At 39.8% G+C, this 26145-nt stretch overlaps 1 protein-coding gene and 1 long non-coding RNA gene across 6 annotated transcripts in view; one reads left to right on the top strand and one right to left on the bottom strand.

The window, feature by feature from the left end:
- Positions 1-1406: 1406 nt before the first annotated feature.
- Positions 1407-17927, bottom strand: LOC114772188 (peptidyl-prolyl cis-trans isomerase FKBP8-like). 5 transcript variants are annotated; one of them, XM_028965230.1, is made up of 9 exons: positions 17800-17927; positions 14814-15087; positions 14535-14704; positions 10767-10855; positions 10428-10648; positions 9025-9197; positions 8753-8830; positions 4476-4607; positions 1407-2009 (listed from the first exon to the last, which is right to left on the bottom strand). In XM_028965230.1, exons 2-9 carry the CDS (start codon positions 15085-15087, stop codon positions 1923-1925), a joined length of 1224 nt encoding a protein of 407 aa, XP_028821063.1. In that variant the 5' UTR covers positions 17800-17927; the 3' UTR covers positions 1407-1922. The 5 variants fall into 5 exon arrangements, 3 of the variants coding, with proteins under 3 accessions (XP_028821063.1, XP_028821064.1, XP_028821065.1); XR_003743891.1 differs by lacking the exons at positions 1407-2009; positions 4476-4607 and adding exons at positions 6899-6958; positions 7040-7167; XR_003743890.1 differs by lacking the exons at positions 1407-2009; positions 4476-4607 and adding exons at positions 6938-6958; positions 7040-8528.
- An 80-nt stretch (positions 17928-18007) lies between these two features.
- LOC114772181 (uncharacterized) overlaps positions 18008-26145 on the top strand; it is a 29726-nt gene continuing 21588 nt past the window's right edge. The window contains exon 1 of the long non-coding RNA XR_003743888.1: positions 18008-18092. This is a non-coding gene — a long non-coding RNA (uncharacterized LOC114772181). The remainder of the gene's footprint in view (positions 18093-26145) is intronic.

Genomic DNA, 26145 nt, shown 5'->3' with positions numbered 1-26145 from the left:
GATAGTCACAGACTATTCTATTTGTAAATAGAAATTATGTGTTTTATGAAAATTGTCTTCCTGGTGACAACTTCACAGTTATAATGATGCAATATGTCATCTATTTTTACACACACACAGACACATATAGTCGTGGCCAGAAGTTTTGAGAATGACACAAATCCTGTTTTTTACAAAGTTTGCTGCTTTCGTTTTTATTTTGGCAATTTGCATATACTCCAGAACCTTATGAAGGATGATCAGATGAATTGCAAAGTTCCTACTTGCCATGAAAATGAACTTAATCCCCAAAAACATTTCCACTGGATTTCAGCCCTGCCACCAAAAGACCTGCTTAGATCATTTCAGTGACATATATCTTTCATTAACATATGTGTTAGGAGTGTTGAGGAGCACGAGATTGGAGATCATTCTGTCATGCTGATTGAGTTAGAATAGCAGACTGGATGCTTTGAAACAATAAAGTGTAAAGAGGTCCAGTTAGAAAAAAAAAAGTTGAAATAAAGGTCCAGAAGATCATAACTATTAAGTGTGATATATATATATTTATAGAGAGAGAGAGAGTGTGCAAAGCAGTAATCAGAGCAAAGAAACTAGAATATAAAACTCCACATTCATAGTTTTGATGCCTTCAGTGAGAATCTACCAATGTAAATGGTCATGAAAATACATTTGAAAAGAAAACACATTGAATGAGAAGGTGTATCCAAACTTTTGGCCTGTAATGTATATATATATATACACTTACACAAATATATGTTTATGTATACACTGACATATCTTTTATTTTTTACAACTCACATTCACTTTTCTTTTCTAGGACTATTTATCTGCTTAGTATGTGCAAGTTTTGTGTAGATGGGGAGGAAGTGTTTTATGTGCAAGGTTTTCTTGATATATGGCCTAGGGATAAAGTTAATTGTCCGATGCTTTCACTTTGGATGAACTCCATAATGAATGTAACATTTATGTGTGAGGAGCAGTACTTTCAGTTGGAAAGCAGAGGAGAGAAAATACCACTCCCATTGTGCTCAAATCAAACCGATACTAATCACAACTTAGCGATATTTTGGATAGATTCTCACATCCCTAGCATCTGGGGGGCTGTGTCTGCCCGTGTAAACGAGTCTAACACTAACACACCCACATGCACACACACTCAAAAAAAAAAAGGTGTCTAGCACTTTCTAACAATTCCCCTGCATGTTCTATTCTTGACAAGTTAGGCCTTATCAGGGCTCTTAGTTTTGTAACTCAAATCTATAGAAGCTGAATGAGAATTGCTGGTGTAAAGCATCTGCAAAGTAAAGTAAAGCGTGGGGAGTCTGCTTCCTTAGTTGCTATGCCACCACTGACCCCAGCTACCTGATCACAATAAAAGATATTCAATTGCAAAGTAATCATACTACAAGAGGAAACCAAAATTTATTTAGCTGCTTCTCCTATGCACATTCTGCCTGGTAAATGCAATGGATTTATGTCACAGAAGTAAACAAATATAAACAGCATCCTGTCCACCATATACATAAGTCAAACATTTAAAAAGTGCTAAATATCTACATTTTATTTGCAATTTATTAAAATAACAATATGATTTAGGGATTTACAAAGGCTAATAACTCACATCCGGTTTCAGTTAATTCTGATAGCATTTACAGATCAGTACACACTACATCATTAACAAAGAATTGATTTAGTGCAGAAATTGTACAACTCAAAAATAGCAGACAAAAATCTAGCCTCAAATATAACATGAACTAGCATGTGACAATCTCTCTTCTAGTTAATTTTAGCACCAATGAAAGAAAATGTACCCATTTGGTCACCCCCACAAGGTGCATTCAAAGATTCTGAAACGAACAACTCATAATGAGTTCAGAGGTCTGATCCATCACAAGGGTGCTTCATCAAGTAGCTTCATCCTAATTTCTTGCAGCAATGAAAACAGACAGAGCTACTCCTCCAATGGCCATGGCTGTGGCTCCAAACAGCCATTTCCAATTTAGCCCCTGTAATGAGAAAAGGAAGATTAGTGTTGACATCAGAGTAGCTAAAATCAATGAATCACTTTCATTTTTAATTATGGCATTTATCAGACACCCTTATCCAGAGCAACTTTACATTACACACCCAAAACAGATGACCAAATAAGAGATAGAACAACTTTTTTTCTATCACATTAATCTCTACATTTTGCAAGTAACTGACCTGTTTCACATTTTAGAAGGCTGGTTCATGCTACCAGAGGTGAGAAAAGTATTGAAAATATGTACTCATGTAAAAGGACCCATCTAAAAATCTAGTAAAAAACTGTTAATTTAAAATTTACTTGGAGTAAAAGTTACTTAGTACTTAGGACTAGTCATAAATCCACTACAGTACTAGTTGTTTTTAATTAAATTTTAGGCGATACAAAGTATATTCAGACAACCCCATAAAACATTTTTAAGTACAGATGGCAACAAAAGTACCGGCCGTTACAATAAAAAAAGTATCCAAAATTGTGAAAATGTTCAACAGTTCCTTATTAATAAACTGTGTTTTTTGTCCTTTCTATAGCAAACAGTTGTACAGTATATCAGTTGTCTTTACTGACAAATAAGCACACTGATAGGAGATGAAATAAAGAGTTCTGCCCCACAGAATTCTACAGTATTAGACTGTAAAACTTGTTCAGTTTTAGCAATGTAATGTATGGAATACACAGGCAAAAAGCATATACAGTGCATCCGGAAAGTACTCATAGCACATCACTTTTTACACATTTTGTTATGTTGGAGCCTTATTCCAAAATTGATTACATTACAGGGTGGTAGTAGCCTAGTGGGTAACACACTTGCCTATGATCCAGAAGACCCAGGATCAAACCCCACTTACTACCATTGTGTCCCGGAGCAAGACACTTCAGTGTCTCCAGGGGGGACTGTCCCTGTAACTACTGATTATAAGTCGCTCTGGATAAGGGTGTCTGGTAAATGCTGTAAATGTAAATGGATTAAATTCAGAATTCTACACAAAACACCCCATAATGACTTCGTGAAACGTATACTTAAGGTTTTGGCAAATTAATTAAAAATAAAAAACCGAGAACCTACATGTACATAAGTGTTCACAGCCTTTGCCACGAAGCTCAAAATTGAGCTCAAGTGCCTGCTGTTTCCCCTGATCATCCTTGAGATGTTTCTGCAGTTTAATTGGAGTCCACCAATGGAAAAAAAAAATTGATTGGACACACACCTGTCTATATAAAGGTCCCACAGATGACAAGTTAATGTCAGAGCACATTAGGAGAAGGACCGAAGTCAGGGAGGGGATCATGGTTCATCTTTCGGCAGGACACACAGGTAAGAGTGGCTCCAGGACAACTGTGAATGTCCTTCAGTGGCCCAGCCAGAGCCCAGACTTGAATCTGATCGAACATCTCTGGAGAGATCTTAAAATGGCTGTGCACAGATGCTTCCCATCCAACCTGATGGAGCTTGACAGGTGCTGCAAATAGAAATGGGCCAAACTGACAAGGATAGATGTGCCAAGCTTGTGGTATCATATTCAAAAATACTTGAGGCTGCAATTGCTGCCAAAGGTGAAATCAACAAAGTTTCAAGATTAGAGCTGTGAATACATATATACATGTGATTTCTCAGTTTTTTTACTTTTAAGTAAACTTCTTTCATGCTATTATTTGATGTGTGAAGAATTCTGAGGAAAAAATGCATTTAATCCATTATGGAATAAAGCTGTAACATGCACTATGAATACTTTCCAGATGCACTGTATAGGCTAATCTACTTACTACCACATGCTTTCAGGCTGCATGCCATAATATTTTAGGCTACAGACACTCCGCATTGAAAAACTGATGCTAATTTTCTGAGCAACATTCTCTAACAGCATTCAAGTTGTCGTTTGTGTCAAACTAATTGTGAATTTGATATAATATTAAAACAGAAGATGACTTAGTCTGTGCTTGAAATGATGCTCAGATCTTCATTTATTTTCATTAAAAATGGCAGAATTGCAGGATACCTTTTCATTGGTTGTTGTGTTGCATTTTGCCCAGATACAATAATGCTAATTTATGATTGGCTGGTAATTGACCTGCTCTAGGACCCAGCGCTTGTTTCATATTGAGGTGCTGCATCTGAGAAATACGCCGCGCACAAACACCTTTTTTCCAATTTAGTGAGGTAAAATACTTGGGTAAAAATGTACTTCAGTAAAAGTAAAACGACCTACTTAAAAAAAAAAATTTACCTCACAAAAACTACTCAATTACATTAACATGAGTAAATTTGTTACTTTCCACCTCTGCATGCTACACATTCCACCAAGTTTCATAAAAATCACACATATGCCTCCTACACATAGACCTTCTTGATGGATGTAATTAAACCAACAAGGTGGAATTCAAACAATGAGATATGGAAACTATGTACTATATAATTCCATTTATATAGTGAGTAAGAGTCTCTAACCCAAGACTTGAACCGTTGTGGCTGTAGGATGGCGTCAGGGGGGTTGCCAAGCATCTTCTTATACATAGCCTGCTCCATACCCTTCTGCTCTGAGTGTTTCTTCACCAACTTCGATAGCTCTGTATGGATTGTCTACTCCAAGAGGAAGAGGAACATTGCAAAATCAATGTACATGCATATCATGGAATCACACAGAATAGTTATACATTACAGCAAATGGTAATTAAGTATTCTGAGGTGACTTCTGCTCTATCTTTTTTGTTTGAGCAGGTACCAAAGCAGATCATTGATGTTCATTCTCTAACCACTCAACCCCCACCCCCTTCCTCTATATGTCCTCTATGCTGACTTTAAAAAACTATTTAATGAAGAGAAAAAAGAAGACAGATTTTACTTTTACACATTTTCATGTGGTGTGTTACTGACAGGCCAGGAGAAAAAAAAAACATTTGTAGTGCTATGAGGCTACAATTCTCCTGAAATGGAAGCAGGTCATTCCCACAATACAAAACCAGCACTGGACAAAGATTTGGCACTCAGTCACTGAGTTTACACCAACACTCAACATAACCGAGCTCAGTTTATGAGTCATTTTCTAAACTCCCGGTAACACGACAATGTCATGTTGTAGATCTCTGGACACTCAGAGACGGAGAAGATCAGCCTGTTCCTTTCTCTGCTTCTCTGTATGGATGACAACATTTCATCATCATTGTGTTGCATAAAAAGGGCTTCACAGACAAGGATATTGCTGCTACTACCAATTCGGTGGCATTTCAGGTTGGTTGAGCAGGACTGTGAAGAAAAGTGAATGTGAAAATAAAGTGATTAACCATCACCCTTGGTGAGCAGTGGGCAGCCATGACAGAGCAGTGTGTGGGGACGGGGCTTTTGTTCAGTGGCACCCCAGAGGTTGATAGGGAATCGAACTGGCAACCTTCTGATTAGCGATAAGTTGCGTGGAGTTGTATCAGTTGTATGTCTCTGTGCGCTTGTGGTGGAGGCGAAGAAGGTTGCAGCTGCTGCGAATCCCTGGGCCACCTCTGCCCTTTTCAACTGTTTGGTCGGTGGCTCAGTCCCTTCCCCCACTCCCTGTATCTGACGTCAGCAAACAGATTGCCCTAGTGCCACCTTATCAAGGAACATAGATGGATACATATTTTGTGTGTTTAAACTCATCGCCACCGCTCTGCAGTGGCCTCACAAGGTTTGGTTGATGCTGTTCCAGTGCAGGTTGGTGGGCAGAGCACAGTAAGGTGTGTGAGAGGCAGTACAGGAGTAACTAGGTTTTAGTCCAGCAGACCTGGTGTTCGAACATGTGGAGAGATGCCCATTACATTTACATATTTTACATTTACAGCATTTATCAGACGCCCTTATCCAGAGCGACTTACAATCAGTAGTTACAGGGACAGTCCCCCCTGGAGCAACTTAGGGTTAAGCGTCTTGCTCAGGGACACAATGGTAGTAAGCGGGACTTGAACCCGGGTATTCTGGTTCATAGGCAAATATGTTACCCCTAGGCTACTACCACCCACTAAAACAGCTCTTTCAGCATTGTGAGCAGTACTGGAGGCTCGGAGTATACGAGGTGCAGTGCGAGGTGTAATAAGGGCTGTGAGGTAGGATGGTGCTACTCCATGTTTGGCTTTGTAAAAAAAAAAAAAAAAAAAAAAAAAAAAAAAAAAAAAAGTGAAGTTAGTGTCACATGTGATACACAGCAGCACAGCACACGATGCACCCAGTGAAATTTGCCCTCTGCATTTAACCCATCACCCTGAGTGAGCAGTGGGCAACCATGACAGGTGCCCGGGGAGCAGTGTGTGGGGACGGTGCTTTGCTCAGTGGCACCTCAGTGGCACCTTGGCGGATCGGGATTCAAACCGGCAACCTTCTGATTACAGGGCCGCTTCCTTAACCGCTAGGCCACCACTGCCCCAAAGACACGTTGCTCCAGGTGAGGCCAGCATCAGTATTTTGAATCTGATGCGTGCAGCTACTGGGAGCCAGTGGAGGGGACGTAGCAGAGGGGTGGTGTGGGAGAACTTGGGAAGGTTGAAAATCAGTCGTGCTGCTGCATTTTGTAGTAGTTGTAGAGTTCGGATGGTACGTAGTGGTAGACCAGTTACAGTAGTCCAGTCGTGAGATTACTAAGGACTGAACCAGTAGTTGGGTGGCCTGGGTTGACAGATAAGGGCGGATTCGTCTGATATTGTAGAGAAGGAATCTACATGAGCGGGAAAGATTGCTGATGTGAGTCGAGAAGGAGAGTTGGTTGTCTTTTGTTACTCCCAGGTTGAGGGCTGTTGTAGAAGGAGAGAGCTGTGAGTTGTCCAGGTAAATAGCAAGATCCTGATGTGGTGAAGAATCTGATGGAATGAATATTAGTTCAGTTTTGGTTGGACTGAGTTTGAGATGATGGGCTGCCATCCAAGATGAAATATCAGTTAGACGTGCAGAGATTTTGGAAGCAGCATGTAGATCTGAGGGAGGAAAAGAGAAGAGGAGTTGTGTGTCGACGGCATAGCATTGGTAGGATACTCCATGTGAGGAAATGACCTCACCAATGATCTTGTGTAGAGGGAGAAATGGAGAGGAACTAGTTCTGAGCCTTGAGGGACACCAGTGGAGTCCAGAATTCAAAGCCTCTTCAGTATTGACAAGAGAGTCTTGTGGTTAACGGTGTCAAATGCTGCAGAGAGGTCGAGGACAATGAGTACAGATGACAGTTTTGCCAATCTGGCCACATGTATGTTCTCATAAACAGAGCTGTCTCAGTAGAATGAGCTGTTCTGAAGCGAGACTGGTTAGGATCCAGGAGGTTGTTCTGTGACAGATGATGTGATCTTATCCCAGCTGCATTTTTATTTCGCACATCTTACGTATAAGAAAGCCTCTGATGACACTTTCCCACTTCATCCAGTTATGTTCCATTGCAGACTCACATTGTACAGCATGGCAATTCAGACAATTGCCACCTTTTCCTTAAGGCAGCATGCATATTGTGTAAATCGTCAGAAGTGAGAGTTAATAAAGATATTATTTGTTGGAGGATAGTTTGGCATTGCCGAGATCAAGTCCCTGGAGCTCCCCATGTTTGGTAGTCCCAGATGGAACATATAGGTTATGTACAGATGATCTGTGTTTGAATCCAATCACCATTCCATTTCCCACTACAGCAGATTGAAAATGGCATATAACTTACCTATGACCTACTTTTCAGTTAATGTAATAATAATGAGGTATAGTTACAAAACACAATATAACCACAAGCGCATTAATCAAGCACCATGTGTCAAATGTAAAGAAATGGATGTGTGCAGAATGATTTTACCAAATGTAGCATCCATTGAAACAGTCAGCCATATGATTCCTCTGCTCCTTTGAGAGAAGACCCCCCCTGCTTCTCTCCAGCACACTTAAAGTGCAAGCTAAATGCATATATGAATTACAGCAAATGGATGTGAATTGGAGTTTTGTTCAGACATCACTAACCTGATCAATCACTGTTTTTGGTAGAAATTATATTTCTACATGGCAAATAATTTACTAGCAGATGCACAGTATAATAGAAATCCAACAGATCCAACAGTCATGACATGCATGCTACTGATTGTGTAATCGTTATGTCCTGGCGGGTCCTGGACGTATGCTCCCACATTTGTGTGGTTTTCTGTTTGTGTGTGTTTTTCCTTTTACGCTGCCTTCGTGGGGAGCTCCACACCAACCTGCTCTACCTACTGCTACTGATAGGATATTCACTAAAATTCACTTTTCTCCCATGTCTTTAAAGGAATAACACACATTTGAATTTTTTTCATGTTTTGATTTGGAATAGAATGTGTAGTGTTCCTAATCCATTTGTATGTATGGAAATAAGGATGTAACTGATTGACATTTTAGCAAATCAGAAAGGTTCTCTGTATGGCCTGCATGTGCTTGTATGAATGCTTGACAATGTCGGGGCTCCTTAAGAGATGACAGATGGTGTTTCTGACCAGGGCATCACTGAGCTCCTGCACAGTTGGTGCAACCGAGCAGTGTCAGTTGGACCTAAACCCAAACCAGTTCCACATCTTAGGTTGTAGGTTGTAAGACTAAAGACATGACTAACATAGAAAGTAAAAGTAAAATTAATGACAAGAATTGATTGAGAGAGCTCACAACAGGTCTGCCATCTATACATGAACACAATTCAACAGCAACAAATGCAAACAGTGCACACCAAGACAGGTGTGCACCTGCACCTCTTTTCTATTGGATGTGAATATTATTACCTTATTACTTGGCTCCAGCTTCAGTGCTCTTTTTAAAGTTTGAATGGATTCTGCATATTCACCCTGCAAGGCCAACACCTACAGACAAAATGTGAAGCTAAATTTATATGCAGCACCTTACGGCAAGTAACTAATTTGCATTAATACAAATATTTGTTACAATCTCACTTTGAAATAGTTACATTTGTTAAAGTTGCAATGTTTGAATGTCATCAACAGAGCTAAACAAGGTCAAAATCTCATCTATATTGCTAATGAAAAGGTGGCAGTACCTTGCCCTTGCGGAACAGGGCTTTGACGTTGTCCGGCTGGTGAGTGAGGACAGACACACAGGACCTCAGTGCAGCCTCGTAGTGCTCCAGCTTTAGCTGGGCAGCAGCCATATTATTCAGACACTTCACCTTCATCTCCAGAAGCTCTGCCTCTTCTTCAAAACTGATGTCAACTGCAAGAGAATAGCACTCTAAGCAATCTGCTAATAAGATAAAGAGTCAATCTACATAATTAAGTAGGTTGCATATACTTTAAACACTGGCCTACCATAGTTTTTCCTAAAAAATGTCTTTCTTATCTTCTGCATAATTCACACTCTCCCGCCTAGACTGACTGGTTTACACTTGCAAGCAAGTTTGTGTTCAAGGTGATGCAAGCTTTACATGAGTGGGATTATTATGTTTTTAACAAGACATGCTTTGAGTGGTGTATTTTGTTCAAAAGGTGTAGAGAAACTGGAGATAACTAGTTATCTAGTAAATACAAACTGCCTACATGCAAAAAGGAAGCCATATTTGAACATGGTCCTGAAGTGCTTTTGTGTACTGTGGGCCGAGACTCATTTGAAATGGACTGTTTTCAAGTGGGGAAGCGGTCCATGGTCAGACGAGTCCAGATTTTACATTGTTGAAAACCACATCCTCCAGGGTAAAGGGGAGTGGGACCTTCCAGCATGTTATCAGCGTTCAGTTCAAAATCCAGCAACTCTGTGTATTTGGGTGGTAGTAGCCTAGTGGCCTAGTGGGTAAAACCCTAGCCTATGAACCAGAAGACCCAGGTTCAAACCCCACTTACTACCATTGTGTCCCTGAGCAAAAGACATTTAACCCCGAGTGTCTCCAGTAACTACTGATTGTAAGTCGCTCTGGATAAGGGCGTCTGATAAATGCTGTAAATGTAAAATGTATTTCACCACATACTGCTAACATTGTAGGTCTATGACAAAATATCTTTGTCAACACACCTTTTCTACATGATGAAGATTCTGAGTAGTTACTTTGTCCTTTTTATTTTATTATACTGCCACGAAGAAGAGCGACCAAACTGTTTTTCATTGTTCCTATTTTGAAATCTATACTAAGAATAACATTTTTAAATGAACTCATTCTAATTTTAATTTCTCAGTTTAAACAAATGTAATGTTATCTATGTTGTTGTGAATAAAATATCAGCTTGCATGATTTGAGTCTTTTAGCTTTTATTTTCTTAAAATTTAAAGAACCTTTGATTTGTTCTAAATGTTGATTTGCTTTTTCCTCTGCATAAATTAACAAAATCACTTTATTTATGTTAATACTCATACTGTTAATAAAATACGCTAATAGCAGTAGTACTAAGTAGTATATTCTCCTGCACTCTAATATTAAAAGCATGATGAATCACCATGGATGGACTACCTCACCTTTAGAGCTGGTCTCAGCAATCTGGAGGGCGATGCTGTACGAATTGACAGCAAAAGTATAGTCCCCTCGCTGGTAGTACATATTCCCCCGTTCACGCTTGACTCCTGCTAGGGTGACCTTCTCAGTAGGGTTCATGAGCTCAAAATCAGGCGAAGCACCGGTAGACAGCAGCTGCACATGGAGCGTCAGATCAGCATCAGGGGGAACACGTAGAGTCTCGCTGCCACACAAAAGGGAATCAGAGACTTTCTTGGTTAAGGACTACAGTGATTTGGTTTCAGAAATGTGCAGCCCTGCATGAAGCAAATACCCACAGGAAACTGATACAGTTGTACTACCTGCCTATGACTCCAAAAGCATATTTGGCACTTGTTTCTACCAGAGCCTTCTCCCCAATCTCCATCAGCTGCACCACCAGGTCCAAAGCCTATGAACACACAGAAACATGCACAAGCACCGAAATCCAGATTAATACATGTTAATGTACATTAGGGCCAAACGATTATTCGAATAACTGGAATGATTCGATTACAAAAAATATTCGAGGAAAATTCTTTGCCTCGAGGCTTCGTTTAATTCATCACCAAAGTCCATCTATTATCGTATCGCTCCCGCGGAGCTACACAGTGCAGAGCTGCGCAGCACCGGAATCACTGTTCTACACAGACTATTTTAACTGACATGCATTTCAAAGATTTAAGGAGGCGCGATTTGTTGGCGGAAAATGAAGATACCGGTGTGCGTAATAGGCATAAAATGTCTGAAGTGTTTTATGCTGCGTGGACAACGTAGTTCCGTGTATACACTGTAAAGCGGACCTGGCTTACCATACAAGTACTTTGTCAAATCTACAGCACCTTAACCGAAAATATCCTCACGTAAACCGCACTTCTCCAAGTGGACTCGGAGCTTCTACAAGGTATCGTACTTTTATGATTGCTAACTAACTTTAGCGCTTCTTAGAACGTACATGATTTGTAATTATTTGTGTTATGAGTCGATGTGACGAGGCAAGATAAGGCATGAGATCTCATTCATTTAATTCATCCCTCCCGCCCGTGCCACACACACACACACACACACACACACACTGATAACACACCTTCACCATATATAAGGTAGTAATAATAGATGCAACAGATGGACAAATCTACATTCATTAGCATATAGATTTACTTTTGGGCGAGTTTATAGCATTTGTTGTACATCACAGCGGAGCAGGCTTGCACATGCATTGCACACACATGCACTAAGACTAATTCTCTCTGTCTATTTTGCACATAACATTGCACAAAGACAAACATTCTACCTACCTACCTCATGTGGATACAACTGGAAACTGAACTGTATTGTTTAAGTTGGATTATTAGTAATACTTGAATTGTTTATTTATAGTTTGTTTTTACTATTTTGTACCTTTATACGTTTTTTTTTCTCTTTATTCTCAGATGGGCTATAGCTGGGGGTACACCCCTTTTTCCTTATTAAACTAAGGACAAATAGGCTAACCTATGTTTCATTTTTTTTTCATGTATATCATGAATGTTTCACAGAAAGATTGATTAAATGGACTTAGTTCTGGAGCCAGTAACCCAAAGGTTTTAAGCTTTGATCTAATAAAAGTATTGAGTTTGAATAATATTTTTTGTGAGGAATAACAGCCAATTGCTTGCTCATCTTAAGAGGATTTTCATGTTGCATAACACACTATTAATAGAGTTGTTTAAAACGCAAAAGTATGAGTTATCCGATTACTCAATTAATCAATTAAAAAAAATCGACAGAATACTCGATTCCAAAAATATTCGATAGTTGCAGCCCTAATGTACATAGTTAACTTTATTACTGAACCTCATACCAAATGTACACAACCAATATTACATAACTAATTTTACACAATGGATGTGTGTATGTTTCACAATGACTGAATTGGCAATGTTTATCACAGATTTAAAGAAATATCAAGAAAGAAAAGAAGCAGAAATCCAATTTAATTTTGGTTCCTGGTGCCTTCTCTAATCTGCATTATTACAGTCTAACTCCCTGCATTATTGCAGTCACCCGTGTCTGAACATTATCCTAGGTCACCCCTGCACCTTCAGACAACACAGACACTGCTGTGATCACAAAGCATGATTGAAAGAACGGCTGTGTGTCATACACAAGTACAAAAGTGTGACATTAGTCTGCAAACTCACTTCATGTTCCGGTCAAACATGCGATGCTGTTCTGCAAGAGAGGTTCCTAAGATGCATGCTTTCATCTGTTTACTTATTCTAACCGGATTTTGTCAAATACTGTTAAGGGATTGATTGATTGATTGATTGATTCAGAATCCCATCATTGGTCATCAGATGTAGACCCATATATTTACTGTGGGAGTTCAATGTGACCGTTGTTTAAATACAACCAGGGCAGAGGTGGAACGTAACGAAATGCATTTACTCTCGTTTCTGTATTTCACTACTTTTTGTGAGTATTTTTTAATTTAGTTTTTTCCAAAAAGTGGGAGTAAAAAAATTTTTATGCAGACGAAAAATACGCCTGAACTGAAAGGAAATTGCGCAGGCATTCACATGAGGCATATTTCTCAGGCCATGGACAGTAGCGCCTCACCATGAAACAAGGCATCTCCTCTGGGTCCTAGAGCTGGTCAATTACCAGCCAGTCAAAAGAGAAAAGCAGTATAGTATCTGGGCAAAATGCAACACAACTACCAATGAAAAGGTATCTGGAAATTCCTTGAGTTATTCTGCTACTAATAATTACATATTCCAAAAATGTGGTTGACCCCAACAATAATGGTCTGAGCATCTCTTCAAGCAAAGAGTAAGTCTGAAACAGAATAGTGTCTCAAGTATGATCAGAAGAAATAGACAGCACCGAGTGTCACAGCAAAGGGTATGAATACTTAGGACCATGTGGTATTTCAGTTTATCTTTGTTAATAAATCTGCAAAAATGTCAACAGTTCTCAGTTTTTCTGTCAATTGGGTGCTGTTTGTACATTAATGAGGGGAAAAAAATACTTTAATGATTTTATGAATTATTTTTGCTGTACAGCCTAAGTTGTGTTTATTTTTGTCAAATTGCATCATTTATAGGTCTCACTAAAACCTATTCTTAACCTTATTTCTGTAAATCTTCATAAAATGCCAATTATTGTTATAATGGTAATTCCCATAAAGCGTTTGTCAGCAAATCGCTATTGTTTTATTAAGTAGGGTAACCTGACGTGTGTGCGAGTGGAATTATTGGTAGCCTCTGTGGATTGCTCCAACAAACCAGTGCTGCAAAGAGCAGTAGTGGCAATATTCTCTCACCTCATTGGTCAAGGCTGAGCTCAACATGCTCACCTTTTTGCACTTCAACTTAAACGGACTTGTGAACTGCTGTAATGTAGACAGGATTATTTCTCTGACAATAATCACGCCACAAAATTTGCAATCGTTGCAACTCTAGGCAGTAAAACAAAATACTGATTAGACTTAAAATGTAAAAATTATTGCTTAGACTTTAGAAAAGATTTTTATTTTACGGCATAGACTAAATTAAGATAATTATTCAATGTGCCATTGAATGATTCTGCAATATCACAGCATTTATTCATTATTCATTCACTGAACAGCAGGACCACTATGCAATTTCTTCTCCAGCTCAGATTCTCAATGGTGTTAATTCTCAAAGGTCTGAACTCGGTGGTGGCCAATCCAAGTGTGAAAATGATTTCTCAAGATCACTTTCGCAATTTGATCCTGATTAATCATATCATCGTCATCTTGCCTGTGCCATCTTTGCTTTGTTTTCTTTTTGGACAGGTAGCATATAATATATGTGTGTGAGCATATACTACTAGTCCTAACTACATTTCACACTTGTGCACTAAAGTAATTACATTCAAGATGCACGCAGTACAACCATTTCAACACAGAAACAAAACAATTCAGAGATTATCAATGAAAGACGGAAATTACCATGTCCACGATGAGTCTGACCACAGCTAAATATACACCTTGCAGGTGACAAAAAACAATCTTTCAATTCAATTTTTTTTGGCTTTATATTCATATTTTATACATATATACAGGATGCAATATGATACAGTACCTGGATGACATCACCATCACCAAGAGTGAAACTCAATCCAAGCTGCTCCTCCACCATGATGCCATCTGACAGAAAGCTTTTAACATTTATCTGGACAATCTGGCCCCTCAGTGGCCGGCTGTCTGGCCCCTGCCCAGGTTCAAGAACTTTCTTCTTCAGATGTCCATTACCTATAGAGTAGAGAATTAGAATATTATAAAAGAAACATGAAAAAGAACAATCAGGTAAAACTACTAATATTGAAATGAAAAAGGTCCTCAGGATCTAAAGTTGCAGTACCAAGAACATCTTGCCATTCATCCTGGGTTGTGGATACTTCAAGAGTGGTGTCTTTAGTTCTTGCTGGCTCTCTTGAGTGGTGTTCCTCCTTACTCTCACCTCCACCTGCATCCTCCAGAGGAGGAAGGTCATCACCACTGCTGTCCTCATCTGCATTATCCAACATCTCAAAGTCTTCACCAGAGTCTAGCAAGGAGGGCTGAGATGATCTCTTCACTATGGAGTCACGATTCTTGTGATCGCCATGAAGAAAAAATTCTTCTTTGTCTCCCATCTTAGTCAAAACATGCAAAAAAGGTTATTTTGTTATTTTGCATTATACATATTACACCTAGATAAATTATATACTGGAAATCAGTAATGTATACTGAAGTACTTTTAGCCACAGAAATAGCAAGATGATATTTGGAGGATTTATCATCTCAAAAATACACATGAATTTATGAGGGGCATCGCCTGAACTGGTACTTACAAAACCTTTTCTGAAAAGCAATTGTGAAAACACAATGGGATATTACAGGAACCATAATCATACAGCACTTCAATTATCTGCACTTCAATTATTTGAGATTGTTGGATGCAGTATATATGCCTATCATGGGTGTTCATGGCTTATGTATATGGAAATCCAAAGTGTTCATAATTCAATAAAAAAACTGACAATTAAATAAAAAAATACATATGAATAAATAAGATAATTGTATATATAATAGCAACATATTGGTTATTGATACCATGATGTCGTATTCATTAATTTAATTCTGAACACTTTGGAGTTCCATAGTTGTGGTCTATGCTAATCCACTGGGAACACTAAACATCAGAGCAAAAACTACACATGGCAGATCTCCAACTGCAAATTTTCATATATGCTTTTCACAAACAAAAGAGATTATAATAAAATAATTTGATGAAAATCAAATTAGATCAAGGACACAAAAAAATAATATCTGGTAACATAAATAAAAAAAAAAAAAACATAAATACCGTTTTTTTTTTTTTTCAGAACAATGTTTTAATAGTACTAAAGTTTAGTATCGGAACTGAACAGCCTGAAGGTGTGCAATTACTTAGTCACACACTTTCTCAGCAGGAACCTTCCACCAAAAGTCATTGATGCCGAGCTTATTTTTAAGACTTTATATGTCACACAGACCCACGCCACAGTGAGATTAAAAAAAATAAAAAATCAATTGAGTTTGAACAAGTCATAGAGGGTACGGGGATATGTTTAATATTGATATCAGGCAGTTCTGGGCCAATAGTAAATTGCGACCGTAGCCACCTTCCCGCTTATTGCAATGTAGTGCCATTTCCCCGCGACGACATGTCCACGCTACAGTAAGTGTCATTTTTTAATATTGCAAACACAAGTAAGGTATGGAAAATAACTGAACATTGAATGACAAATAATTAAACAACTGAACAAAATATTACAATATCAATATATTGAAATGAGTTGTGATGAACTAAGGTGTTAAGATGTTAAATCAACACTGTCTATTAGTGTTATATGTTAATATTAAAGGTTTAATATTAGCTGCTAGTCGCTACCTTAATGACATCTGCTTCACAGACATTGAAATGTGATGTTAATAGTGAATTGGCTAACGATAACCTGTGCACCAGATAAATTAACATTGAATGCTCCACCAAAAGTGGGTGGTCATATTCTGCCAGCGTCATCTTCTGCTGCTGATAGGCGGGTCTTGTTTACAGCAGTGGTATTCCTCGATAGTGTTGCATACAAATCAGAGTATTGAATTTGACAACTCTGTTAGTGTAGCTGTATATGACAGAACTTTGGTGCTAGCTGCAGCACAAATAAACAGACTGCATGAGGCACTTTGTAATACTGTGCATGGAAAGTGAAGTGATCACAGCAAGCACAGCACACACAATGAAATGTGTCCCCTGCATTTAACAATCACCCTTAGTGAGCAGAGGGCAGCCATGAAAGGTGCTGGGGACGCTTGGCTCAGTAGCACCTCAGTGGCACATTTATGCCATTTAACAGACGTCCTTAACCAGACTTACAATCAATAGTACCCCTGAAGCACTAATGGTTACGTGAACCGGCAATGAACCAGCAACCTTGCGATTACGGGCCCATTTCCTTATGCTAGGCTAACCACTGTGGGATAGATTCTAGAATTTTATGGGCTAAGTTTGAAGGAAAAAAGAAGATTATCTTTAAGTAGTAAAAGTTATCCATGAAACTATAAATATATGAAATGAGGCACATCTACCTCATTCCCTTGCAAAATTGGCAAGACGTACATTTAAAATTTTGAATGTAGTTTGTCAAAATTGAATTTAAGCAGGAAAGAGCACAGATTTTACATTTGTGGTCTCATTTCTTTTCTTTTATGTAGAGATTAAAGTAGAGAAAATGTAATAAAATTACCAGTATACAGCAGATGAGGCCAGATGAGCTTCTATGCAACCATGATACCCAGTAAAAACAGAACTGATTTTTCTGAAAGTGGTGCTAATATTTCGCAGATTTGATCATTTATTGTATTTGTTGATTCTGTTAGCTCGTGTGGGCATAGTGAGTATTTATTCAGATATATACGATAAAATATCAACAACTCTACAAAAAATGTTCACATAGATGCCGAAAAAGCAAGTATTTTACTGGAAACGCAGAGATAAAGACTCATTGAGCCACTGCATGGCTTATTAATAACAACTATCGATTTAACATTATCAAGAGGCTGACGTACCAACGAGTCTAAGCTCTCGCCTTCCGATTCATATGACCTTTAAGTATTTTTAAAACAACATATGCATTATGGCCTGTTATTCAGAATCACTTTCTAGAACCTCCTGGTAAGGGTTTGATTCTTTAGCAAGCCAGCTAGCATCCTTGCCTTAAGCAGTTAATAGAGCTCCTGGAGTTAAGATTTAACCGGAAACCTTTTCTTTCTGTATTCGGATATAATGGTTTTAAATGCACCTTACCGAGATGTCAAAAAGTTACCTTAATCAGGAACGTCTCCGTTATCAACACACATTTGCTAGGAATGCTGCAAGTTATCTACCTTCCGCAACTGCGGTGGAGGCATAGCAGCGTTCTCATAGGCTGGAACATTGTCCAGAAGTGTTCACGTCACACTAGCAGTATCGTAGATTCCGGTAGACGCGTCATGAGCAGCAGCGTTGCACGTCGACGTCGCCGCCATATTGTGAGTGGCTTTTCCGTGGAAATCGCAGTTAAACGTCTGTGCTGCTTGGACCTGTGCTAACCGTCGTACAATCCAAACCGTATCGCAGGTAAGGCCGAACAATTACTTTTTGGTTATACTTGGCCATTTAAGTAACCATTAATTCTAATGCTTATTCTCAGTTCTCAGTGAGTTTTTAATTCTTGACTTTGTGTCAGGTGCAGTTAATATTGAAACGTTTAATAATATTGTACTTGATATTACAATTCAGTCATTTAAGCATGTTATTGAAAAGATATTTATAATCCACTGACCCAAAAGCACACTCTTACAGCCATACCATATATCAGTTAAGAGCTGAACATATACAGTTGCTGGTATATTATATATTGTTGTTATATTATTTGTTATAATATAGAAATGTAGACTTCAACAGAAGCATCTCCTAACATTTCAAACACCTTTCATACAGAAGGGGGCGTATTACGTATTAAGTTCCGACACCTCCTGTTTCAGTCATCTGGTGTTCGATCTTGAGTTTTGAATGCAGCTAAAACACATCTTTAATTAAAAATTTAGACCTGCAATGTAATGTGAGGTTTATATTCCTGCCCCAGTGGCCAAGACACTGGTCTCCCAAACAAATATTGGGGGTTAAATCCCATCAGGGGTCATTAAAAGCAGAGTGGTGCAGCGGAGGCATGCTGGCCCCACAACACAGGTCAAAACAATCCTCTGCTAGCTTTGGACAGTGGTTGGCTTAGCGTGTAATGAAACAGACCCATAAACAAGGTTGCCAAGGTCCCCCTGAGGTGCCACTGAGCAAAGTACCGTCCCCACACACTGCTTCCCGGGCGCCTGTCATGGTGCCCACTGCTCACCAAGGGTGATGGTTAAAAGCAGAGGACACAATCACTGCAGTGTTTCAAAATCCCTTTCTCTTTCATTGGATGCTGGAGGTAGTCTGCACGCTTGATTCAGTGACTCGGAGAAAACAAACAGAAGCACATCCATTGTACAACTGGTACAGAAATCCGTGGTTATAGTGGTATATTTGTGTAATAGTGGCCTGGTACCCTAACTACGACAGCCTAACTAAGGTGAATTTAACACTGTGCAGGGTGGGAGGAATAAATCTCAATCTTATTGACAAAGTTCTGTGGATGCAGAATGAAATGTCTCTACATTAAAGTCCAGTTGCCATGACTCAACTTTCATACAAATTCACTTGGATGACTGAGAATCTTCACAGACATTTATTTCTTATTTAGCCCAAAATCACATACAGTATGTCTCAATGGGCTTTGACAGGTCCTGCAGTTGACACCCCCCACACTTGACCCTTCTGCACACAAGGAAAAACCTTGGGAAGGAGTGATACAGAGAGGGACCCCCTTCCAGGGTAGAGTGAGCCTGCAAATGGTGTCAGTGCAGGGTTGGGGATGATTTGTCCAACAGGAGAAAATGTCCTACAGTTGTAGGGATGGAGAAGTCAAAAGTGTAGTCCAGTGTCATGGTCTACATTACGTGTCCATTATGAAGCTACTGGTCCATTTGAAGATCCCTGAAGCTGTTGTTGTTACGGTGTTTCATTTCATGCTCAGTCATTGTTTAGCAGTTGCCAGGAACCAGGATTTATCTGATGGTTTCTTCACTGGGGTCTGCCAGTAGTCTGGGTGCTTGATTCCGTGTCTCGGAGAAAAACAAACAGAAGCAGCGGCAGACGTTGGCATCGTACAACTGGTACTGAAGTATGTGGCTGTAGTGGTATATTGGTGCTACAGTGGCCCGGTACCCTGACTAGGACAGCCTAACTAGGGTGAATTTAACACTGTCTGTGTCTAACAGGACGAATGTGTGATAAAGTGGACTTAATCATTTACACTGTGTCTGGGCCTTTGACAGAAGGCCAGAGAAAACAGATGTATTTTCAGTTTGGATTTAAACTCTGAGACTGAGTCTGAGTCCCGGACACTGACAGGCAAGCCGGACCCCACACCCGATGATCGAAGGGGGCGTGATGGGTCGTAAATAACTAAAAGTTTAGGGCTTTATAGATCAAAAGTAGGATTTTGTAGTCAATCCTAAATTTGATGGGTCACTACAACATAGTGAATAAAAAGATTGTATTCATAGTTAGGGGTCCTAGTGAACCAGAATTGATCACTTTATTGATGGTAACATGGAACCAAATGCCTTAAATTTAGATGTAATGACAGTGCAAGCTATTAGTATTAGTTATTAGTAGACATAAAACCCATCATGAACATCCGTTGGCCTGTATACTGCAATCTTTTTTTTTTATACTCCTCATCTCCTCTCATGTAATATCTGATGCATGTTCTTATGATGCATCGTATAACATTGCATGTGACAAATAAATTTTGACCTGAATTTTATATTGTATTATTTGTACATTGGGATTTCAAGTCAATTTAAACGTTTTTTTAACATTTCTGAGACCAGAAATTGTAATCCAAGCTGACTGATAGATCCTTCTCCCATTTCGCAATTGGATTCAGATTAATCTATTTTGGAAAAAGTCCTGGAATTTTTAAACATTAATTTGGGAATTTTATCACTTGGTGATATTTGTAACTTGAAAAGACTTACATTTACTTTTTTCTATAACTTTAACTTGTTGATATTCTAAGAATATATTCTTCTTCTCAAAAAAATACAGCAAACACTTGTAACTCCAAGTCAATCACATTTCTGTTGTAAAACTGTGGAGAATGGAGTAAATCTCTCTCTCTACACACAAAAGCACTGTATTAAAGCCACTACAACTTGATGTTACCTGGCTGAAAGAGGCGTGGCACAATAGAGGTTAAAAGGTTAAATTATTATTGCAGTTACATGTAAATATTGGATGTAAAAAAGGTACCAATGTTACAAAGAAAACCGAAAAGATAGAGAAAAGACAGAAAAGTGGTTAGAGAGAAGACTCGGAACTGGAAGTCATAGTTCCTGATGGAAAAGAAGATGAGGAGGTGAGGAACAGGAGACTGACCCCCACGCACCATCACCACCAAATGGTCACGAGAACAAAGAGGTGTTTGCCTCTCCAAAGGCAAAGTTGCAGAAGTACCGTGGTCCTGCAGAATGCCCCGTCTTGCACTGTGAAATCAAACTGTCCAATTTAGAAGCAACAATGATTGCTGATCAATTTCACATGCTGTTGTGCAAATGGAATAGACAGCAAGTGGAAATTATAGGCAACATCTTCCAGCATGACCGGTTTGGCAGTTGGTCAGTAATGGTGTGGGTGGCATTCCTTTGGGGGCCCACACAGCCCTCCATGTGCTCACCAGAAGGAGCCTGACTGCCATTAGGTACCGAGATGAGATCCTCAAAGACCATATGGTGGTGCGGTTGGCCCTGGGTTCCTCCTAATGCAAGACTGTGCTAGACCTCATGTGGCCAGAGTGTGTCAGCAGTTCCTGCAAGACAAAGGTATTGATTTCCCCATACCTGAATCCAATTAAACACATCTTAGACATCATGTCTCGCTCCATCCACCAATGGCAAGTTGCACCACAGACTGTCCAGGAGTTGGCAGATGCTTTAGTCCAGGTCTGGGAGGAGATCTCTCAGGAGACCATTAGCCACCTCCTCAAAAGCATGCCCAGGGATTGTAGGGAGGTCATAAAGGCACATGGAGGCCACACACACTACTGGGCTACTACTTCTTTTTAGGACATTATATCAAAGTTGGATCAGCCTGTAGTTTTTTTTTTCACTTTGATTCTGAGTGTGACTCCAAATGCAAACCTCCATGGGTTGATAAATTTGATTTCCATTGATAATTCTCTCCCTTTTTCAAAGGTTTTAATGATTTTTTCCAATTCCTTAAGACTATAAATATGTTACTATTTTGATTTGCAGACATTTGATTGTGATTATTAGTGCTTAAATGAATATAAAGATAAAAAATTTAAATATCTGTTGAATGAAAATGTTTTCCAACATGAGAGTCAATCTCTACCTGTATTGGTTTACTGGGTGAACCTACCACTTGCAATGTGGTGGAGGCCCAGACACAGTGTAAATTATTAAGTCCACTTTGTCACACATTCGTCCTGTTAGACACAGACAGTGTTAAATTCACCCTAGTTAGGCTGTCCTAGTCAGGGTACCGGGCCACTGTAGCACTGTAGCACTGTACCAAAACTGAGACAATAACCCTATTGCTGTGAATAACAATAATAATAATTATTCTCTAAATGCTCTCGGTCTGGGTTCAAGGAAACAAAAAGTGCACAGCGCAAGTTATAACCAGAATAATGTAGTCATCCCAATGCTACCATTTAAATAAAAAACAATACAGCATCATATCGGTCATTGGCTGGGGCAACACAATGAAATGAAATAAAATCCACAGTACAATATAAATGTGAAGCCTTTTTTTTTTTCCAGTCTTCCACTGTTCTTTTTTACATGGCTGCACTAGAATCAACAATGAGAAAAGAAAAAATTCACTTGTCAGAGGGATGCGTATCAGTGTGTTATGTCTTCGTATTCAGCGTGAGTGTCAGTGTAGGTCAGTGTAGGTGTGATGGACCTTATTCAAAGACACAGTAACAGAGGCAAACAGTGCAGCCGTTGGGAAATCTCCCTTCTTAAATAAAATAAAACAACACAAAACCCAGAAAAAAGAACCCAAAGTGTACATACAACAGTACAATATTCATTTAAAATTGCACAGTTTAGATGTAATGTATATATTTTCCCCAGTTTTTCACAAACTTAATTTTAAAACTCTCAGAAAGAAAAGAAAACAAACAAACAAGATACACAAAATGTAAATTAAAAATATTTCCCATATTCCCTTTAAATCTGAATAAGGTGGAGACCCGTTGTAAATCGCTGTGCTGATGCCCAGACGGTAAAATCTATTGCTAAGAGTTCCAAAACAAAACGAGAGAGAGAGATAGATAGGCCCCACACACACACACACACACATACCAGAGAGATAAGGTCTGCCAATGCATGTAGACGCACATACCCACACACACACACACACACCCACACACAGAGGCTGGAGTGTCTCATCAGAACTCCTGTCCTGCACTTGTATTTTCCTGTAGATGTAACCATTCCCCTATTCCGCCAGTACTGAGCAAATGTATATTGGCTATCAGTATATATATAGTAACATCTTTCCCTTTCATTAATTTACAAGCCTCAGTTAGAGCAATTATTTTGGCTGCTTGCGCTGAAAAAGTCGATGGTAAGTTGTCAGCTTTAATCACTGCTGTCACCATGGCGTAGCCCGTTTATGTTTTTCCCAAATAATTTTTCTTTGAAGAGCCATCGATGAATATTACCTCACCCTGAGGCAAGGTTGGTCACTTAAATCTAATCTAGATTTAGCTGTGTGTTCGTGTTATTCTCCGTCATCGGGTAAAGTTAACAATGTGGCTGGGTTAAATGTGGTGCATCGTTCGATAGTGAGATGTGGCTGTGACAGCAACGTGGCCATGCAGGAGAGGTGCCTTGCAGGTGATAAAAAGATCATATTGGTTTGCAGTAGTAAAGCAGCTACTGCATGTGGGACCTTAAGGGTCAATGGGTGGAATAAAACTATTCCGGCACTTGCTTCTACTGCCATCGACGCCGCTATCACCGCCCTCACACAGTGTGGCAATGCGCGGGCTACATTATTTAATTTGGATGAAAAATAAGCTATCGGTCTCAGTTTGTCTCCATGTTGTTGGCCTAGGACAGAAGTCATATATTTGTCTTTGCAGTCCACCATTTCTATAAACGGTTTACTATAATTTGGCAAGGCTAGAGCTAAATTGGAGGTCAGCGCCTGTTTAATATCACAAAAAGCTTTTTCTGCTTCTGACGTCCAATTTAGCGGTGATGTCATTTTCAGGTCTTCAGTGTAAATTAAAGCCGTGAGTGGGGAAGTAATCTCAGCGTAATTTGGTACCCAACTTCTACAATAATTAGTTAATCCTAAGAATGACATCATTTGTTTTTTAGTAATTGGTTTTGGTGCCTGTAGGACCGCTGTTTTCCGTTCTTCTAGAATAGTTCTGCCGCCTGCACTGAGGTGGTGACCCAGGTATTTGACTTGTGGATTCCACAATTGCAATTTGTTTTTACTAACTTTGTGCCCCTCTATAGCTAGGTGATTTAAGAGGGCCACAGTGTCGTTTTTACATGCATCTAGACTCGGAGAAGCCACTAATATATCATCAACGTAAAGTAGAATCTGACTTCCCCCCGGTGGTTGAAATTTGGACATGCTGGCATGCATGGCTTGGGAATATATAGTAGGGCTTTCGCAATAGCCCTGGGGAAGCCTAGTATAGGTGTATCGTTTCCCCTTAAATGTAAAGGCGAACCAAAATTGGCTGTCTGGGTCTATGGGAATGGAGAAAAAGGCATTGCTAATGTCGACCACAGTAAATATTCGCGCATCTGGTCTTAAGGAATTTAGTAATGTGTGTGGGTCAGGCACACACGGAGCTCGCTGTACTACTGCAGCATTTACTGCCTGCAGATCCTGCACCATTCTCCATCCCACCGAGGGAGCTTGCTTTTTTACCGGGAATATAGGTGTATTGCAGGGGGAATAATCTCTCTCTATAATAACCCCTGCTTGCTGTAAGTCACGTATCACTGGTGTGCCTTCTAGTGTGTCAGGATTAAGTGGATATTGTCTTATGCAAGGCCGATATTCTGTTTTGGGTCTGACTTGTACCGGCAAAATTCCTTTTATCAGTCCTACATCAGACGGTCCTTGTGACCACAATGATTGAGGGATTTGTGCTAGTTCTGATTCATCTTCTTCAGTGAGCAGAAAATGTCACTGGTTTCTGGAGTACTCCAGTCTTGGTCTGTATTGTCCAATACAGCCATTTCCAAATTATGCTCTAATTTGTCCCACATGTCTGCCCAAATCCGTTGCGCTGTCACCTTCTTGAACTATGGTGCCCAACGACTTCCAACTCCTCTCTCTGTTTTTATACTGTGAGATGTGCGGTGGATACCAACCCGGAGCATTGCTAGGTAAAGCGACCCCTGCCACCACGTTACCTTGCCCGTCCGAGTAAACATAAAGAATGACTATGGTTGTTGTGAGTCGTGACAATTTCTTTTCGTATATTGGATCAGGCCAAGGAGAGTTTTTATACCACATGGTGACATGCAGTTCGTCAGAGGGCATGAGCTCCACACCTGTTACGGAGTGGAGACGAGTGCCAAACCTAATTTAAGTAAGCCGTCTCTTCCCAGCAAATTAACAGGGCATTCTGGGATAAAAAGGATGGACACGTTTTACATGATGTTCCTTTGGGGTCTCTCACCCAAACTGGTTTAGAAGCAGTGACTATTGTTGTACCCCCGTTTACTGATCTCCCTACTACTCCCTACTAATTCTTCTCCTCCAGTCATGCCGTGTTATCTCCCGGCCCTGCTAGAGTCTCTGGCTATGTGCCCAGCCTTCCCACAGGACCAGCAGCCTGCTCTCCATTGGCCCTGTGTGTTCCACCCTCGTCCTTGGACACCCCCTCTTCTTCTTCCCCTGCGTCCTCCCTGTCTCCCTCTGCCTCCGCCTCCATGGTAAAATGTGTCTGTATGTGTAAAATGTGTTTTCCCAAAAGGTGTCAATTTTTTTAGAGGTTTGTCTTTTCCTTTTAGTTCTTATCAGTTTGTCTATGTGCATGGCGTGGATATGCCATATCCCATATCCAGATACAGGGGAGGAGCTGCAGGCACAGAGGGAAGCGCTGGTGGCTGCACTAGCGGCCCCCATTGCCCCCTCCTCCTCTACTCCTTCCTCGTCAGCCCTACGCACCCCTTCCCTCTGACTTCCCCTACTTCCAGTTTCTTCATGGTCTTCTTTGCGGAGAAACAGAATAGTTTTCTCCACTTCCATCACTTTAACTGCCTGATCCTCTCTCTCCCTTTCCTCCTCACGTGCTGCATTCTCTCTAGCCTGTCTTATCTTCCTCTCCCCTTCTTCTCTCTTTCCTGCTATCTTTATCCACTGTATTAAAGCCTCAACCCCTTCTCGCTTCATTTGCTTCTCCTTATTTTTACATGTATGTTTTATGGCTCCCTGTAACTCAATTAGACGTTTTAATCTCAGTTGTCCATCAAACCCGTATTTTGTTATCCATTTATTTAACGGCTCGACGTAGGCT

Source organism: Denticeps clupeoides, unplaced genomic scaffold (assembly GCF_900700375.1).
Source record: "Denticeps clupeoides unplaced genomic scaffold, fDenClu1.1, whole genome shotgun sequence".
NCBI classification, from domain to species: Eukaryota; Metazoa; Chordata; class Actinopteri; order Clupeiformes; family Denticipitidae; genus Denticeps; species Denticeps clupeoides.
Note: the sequence above shows the minus strand (reverse complement) of the source record. Positions and strands in the feature narration are given on the sequence as shown.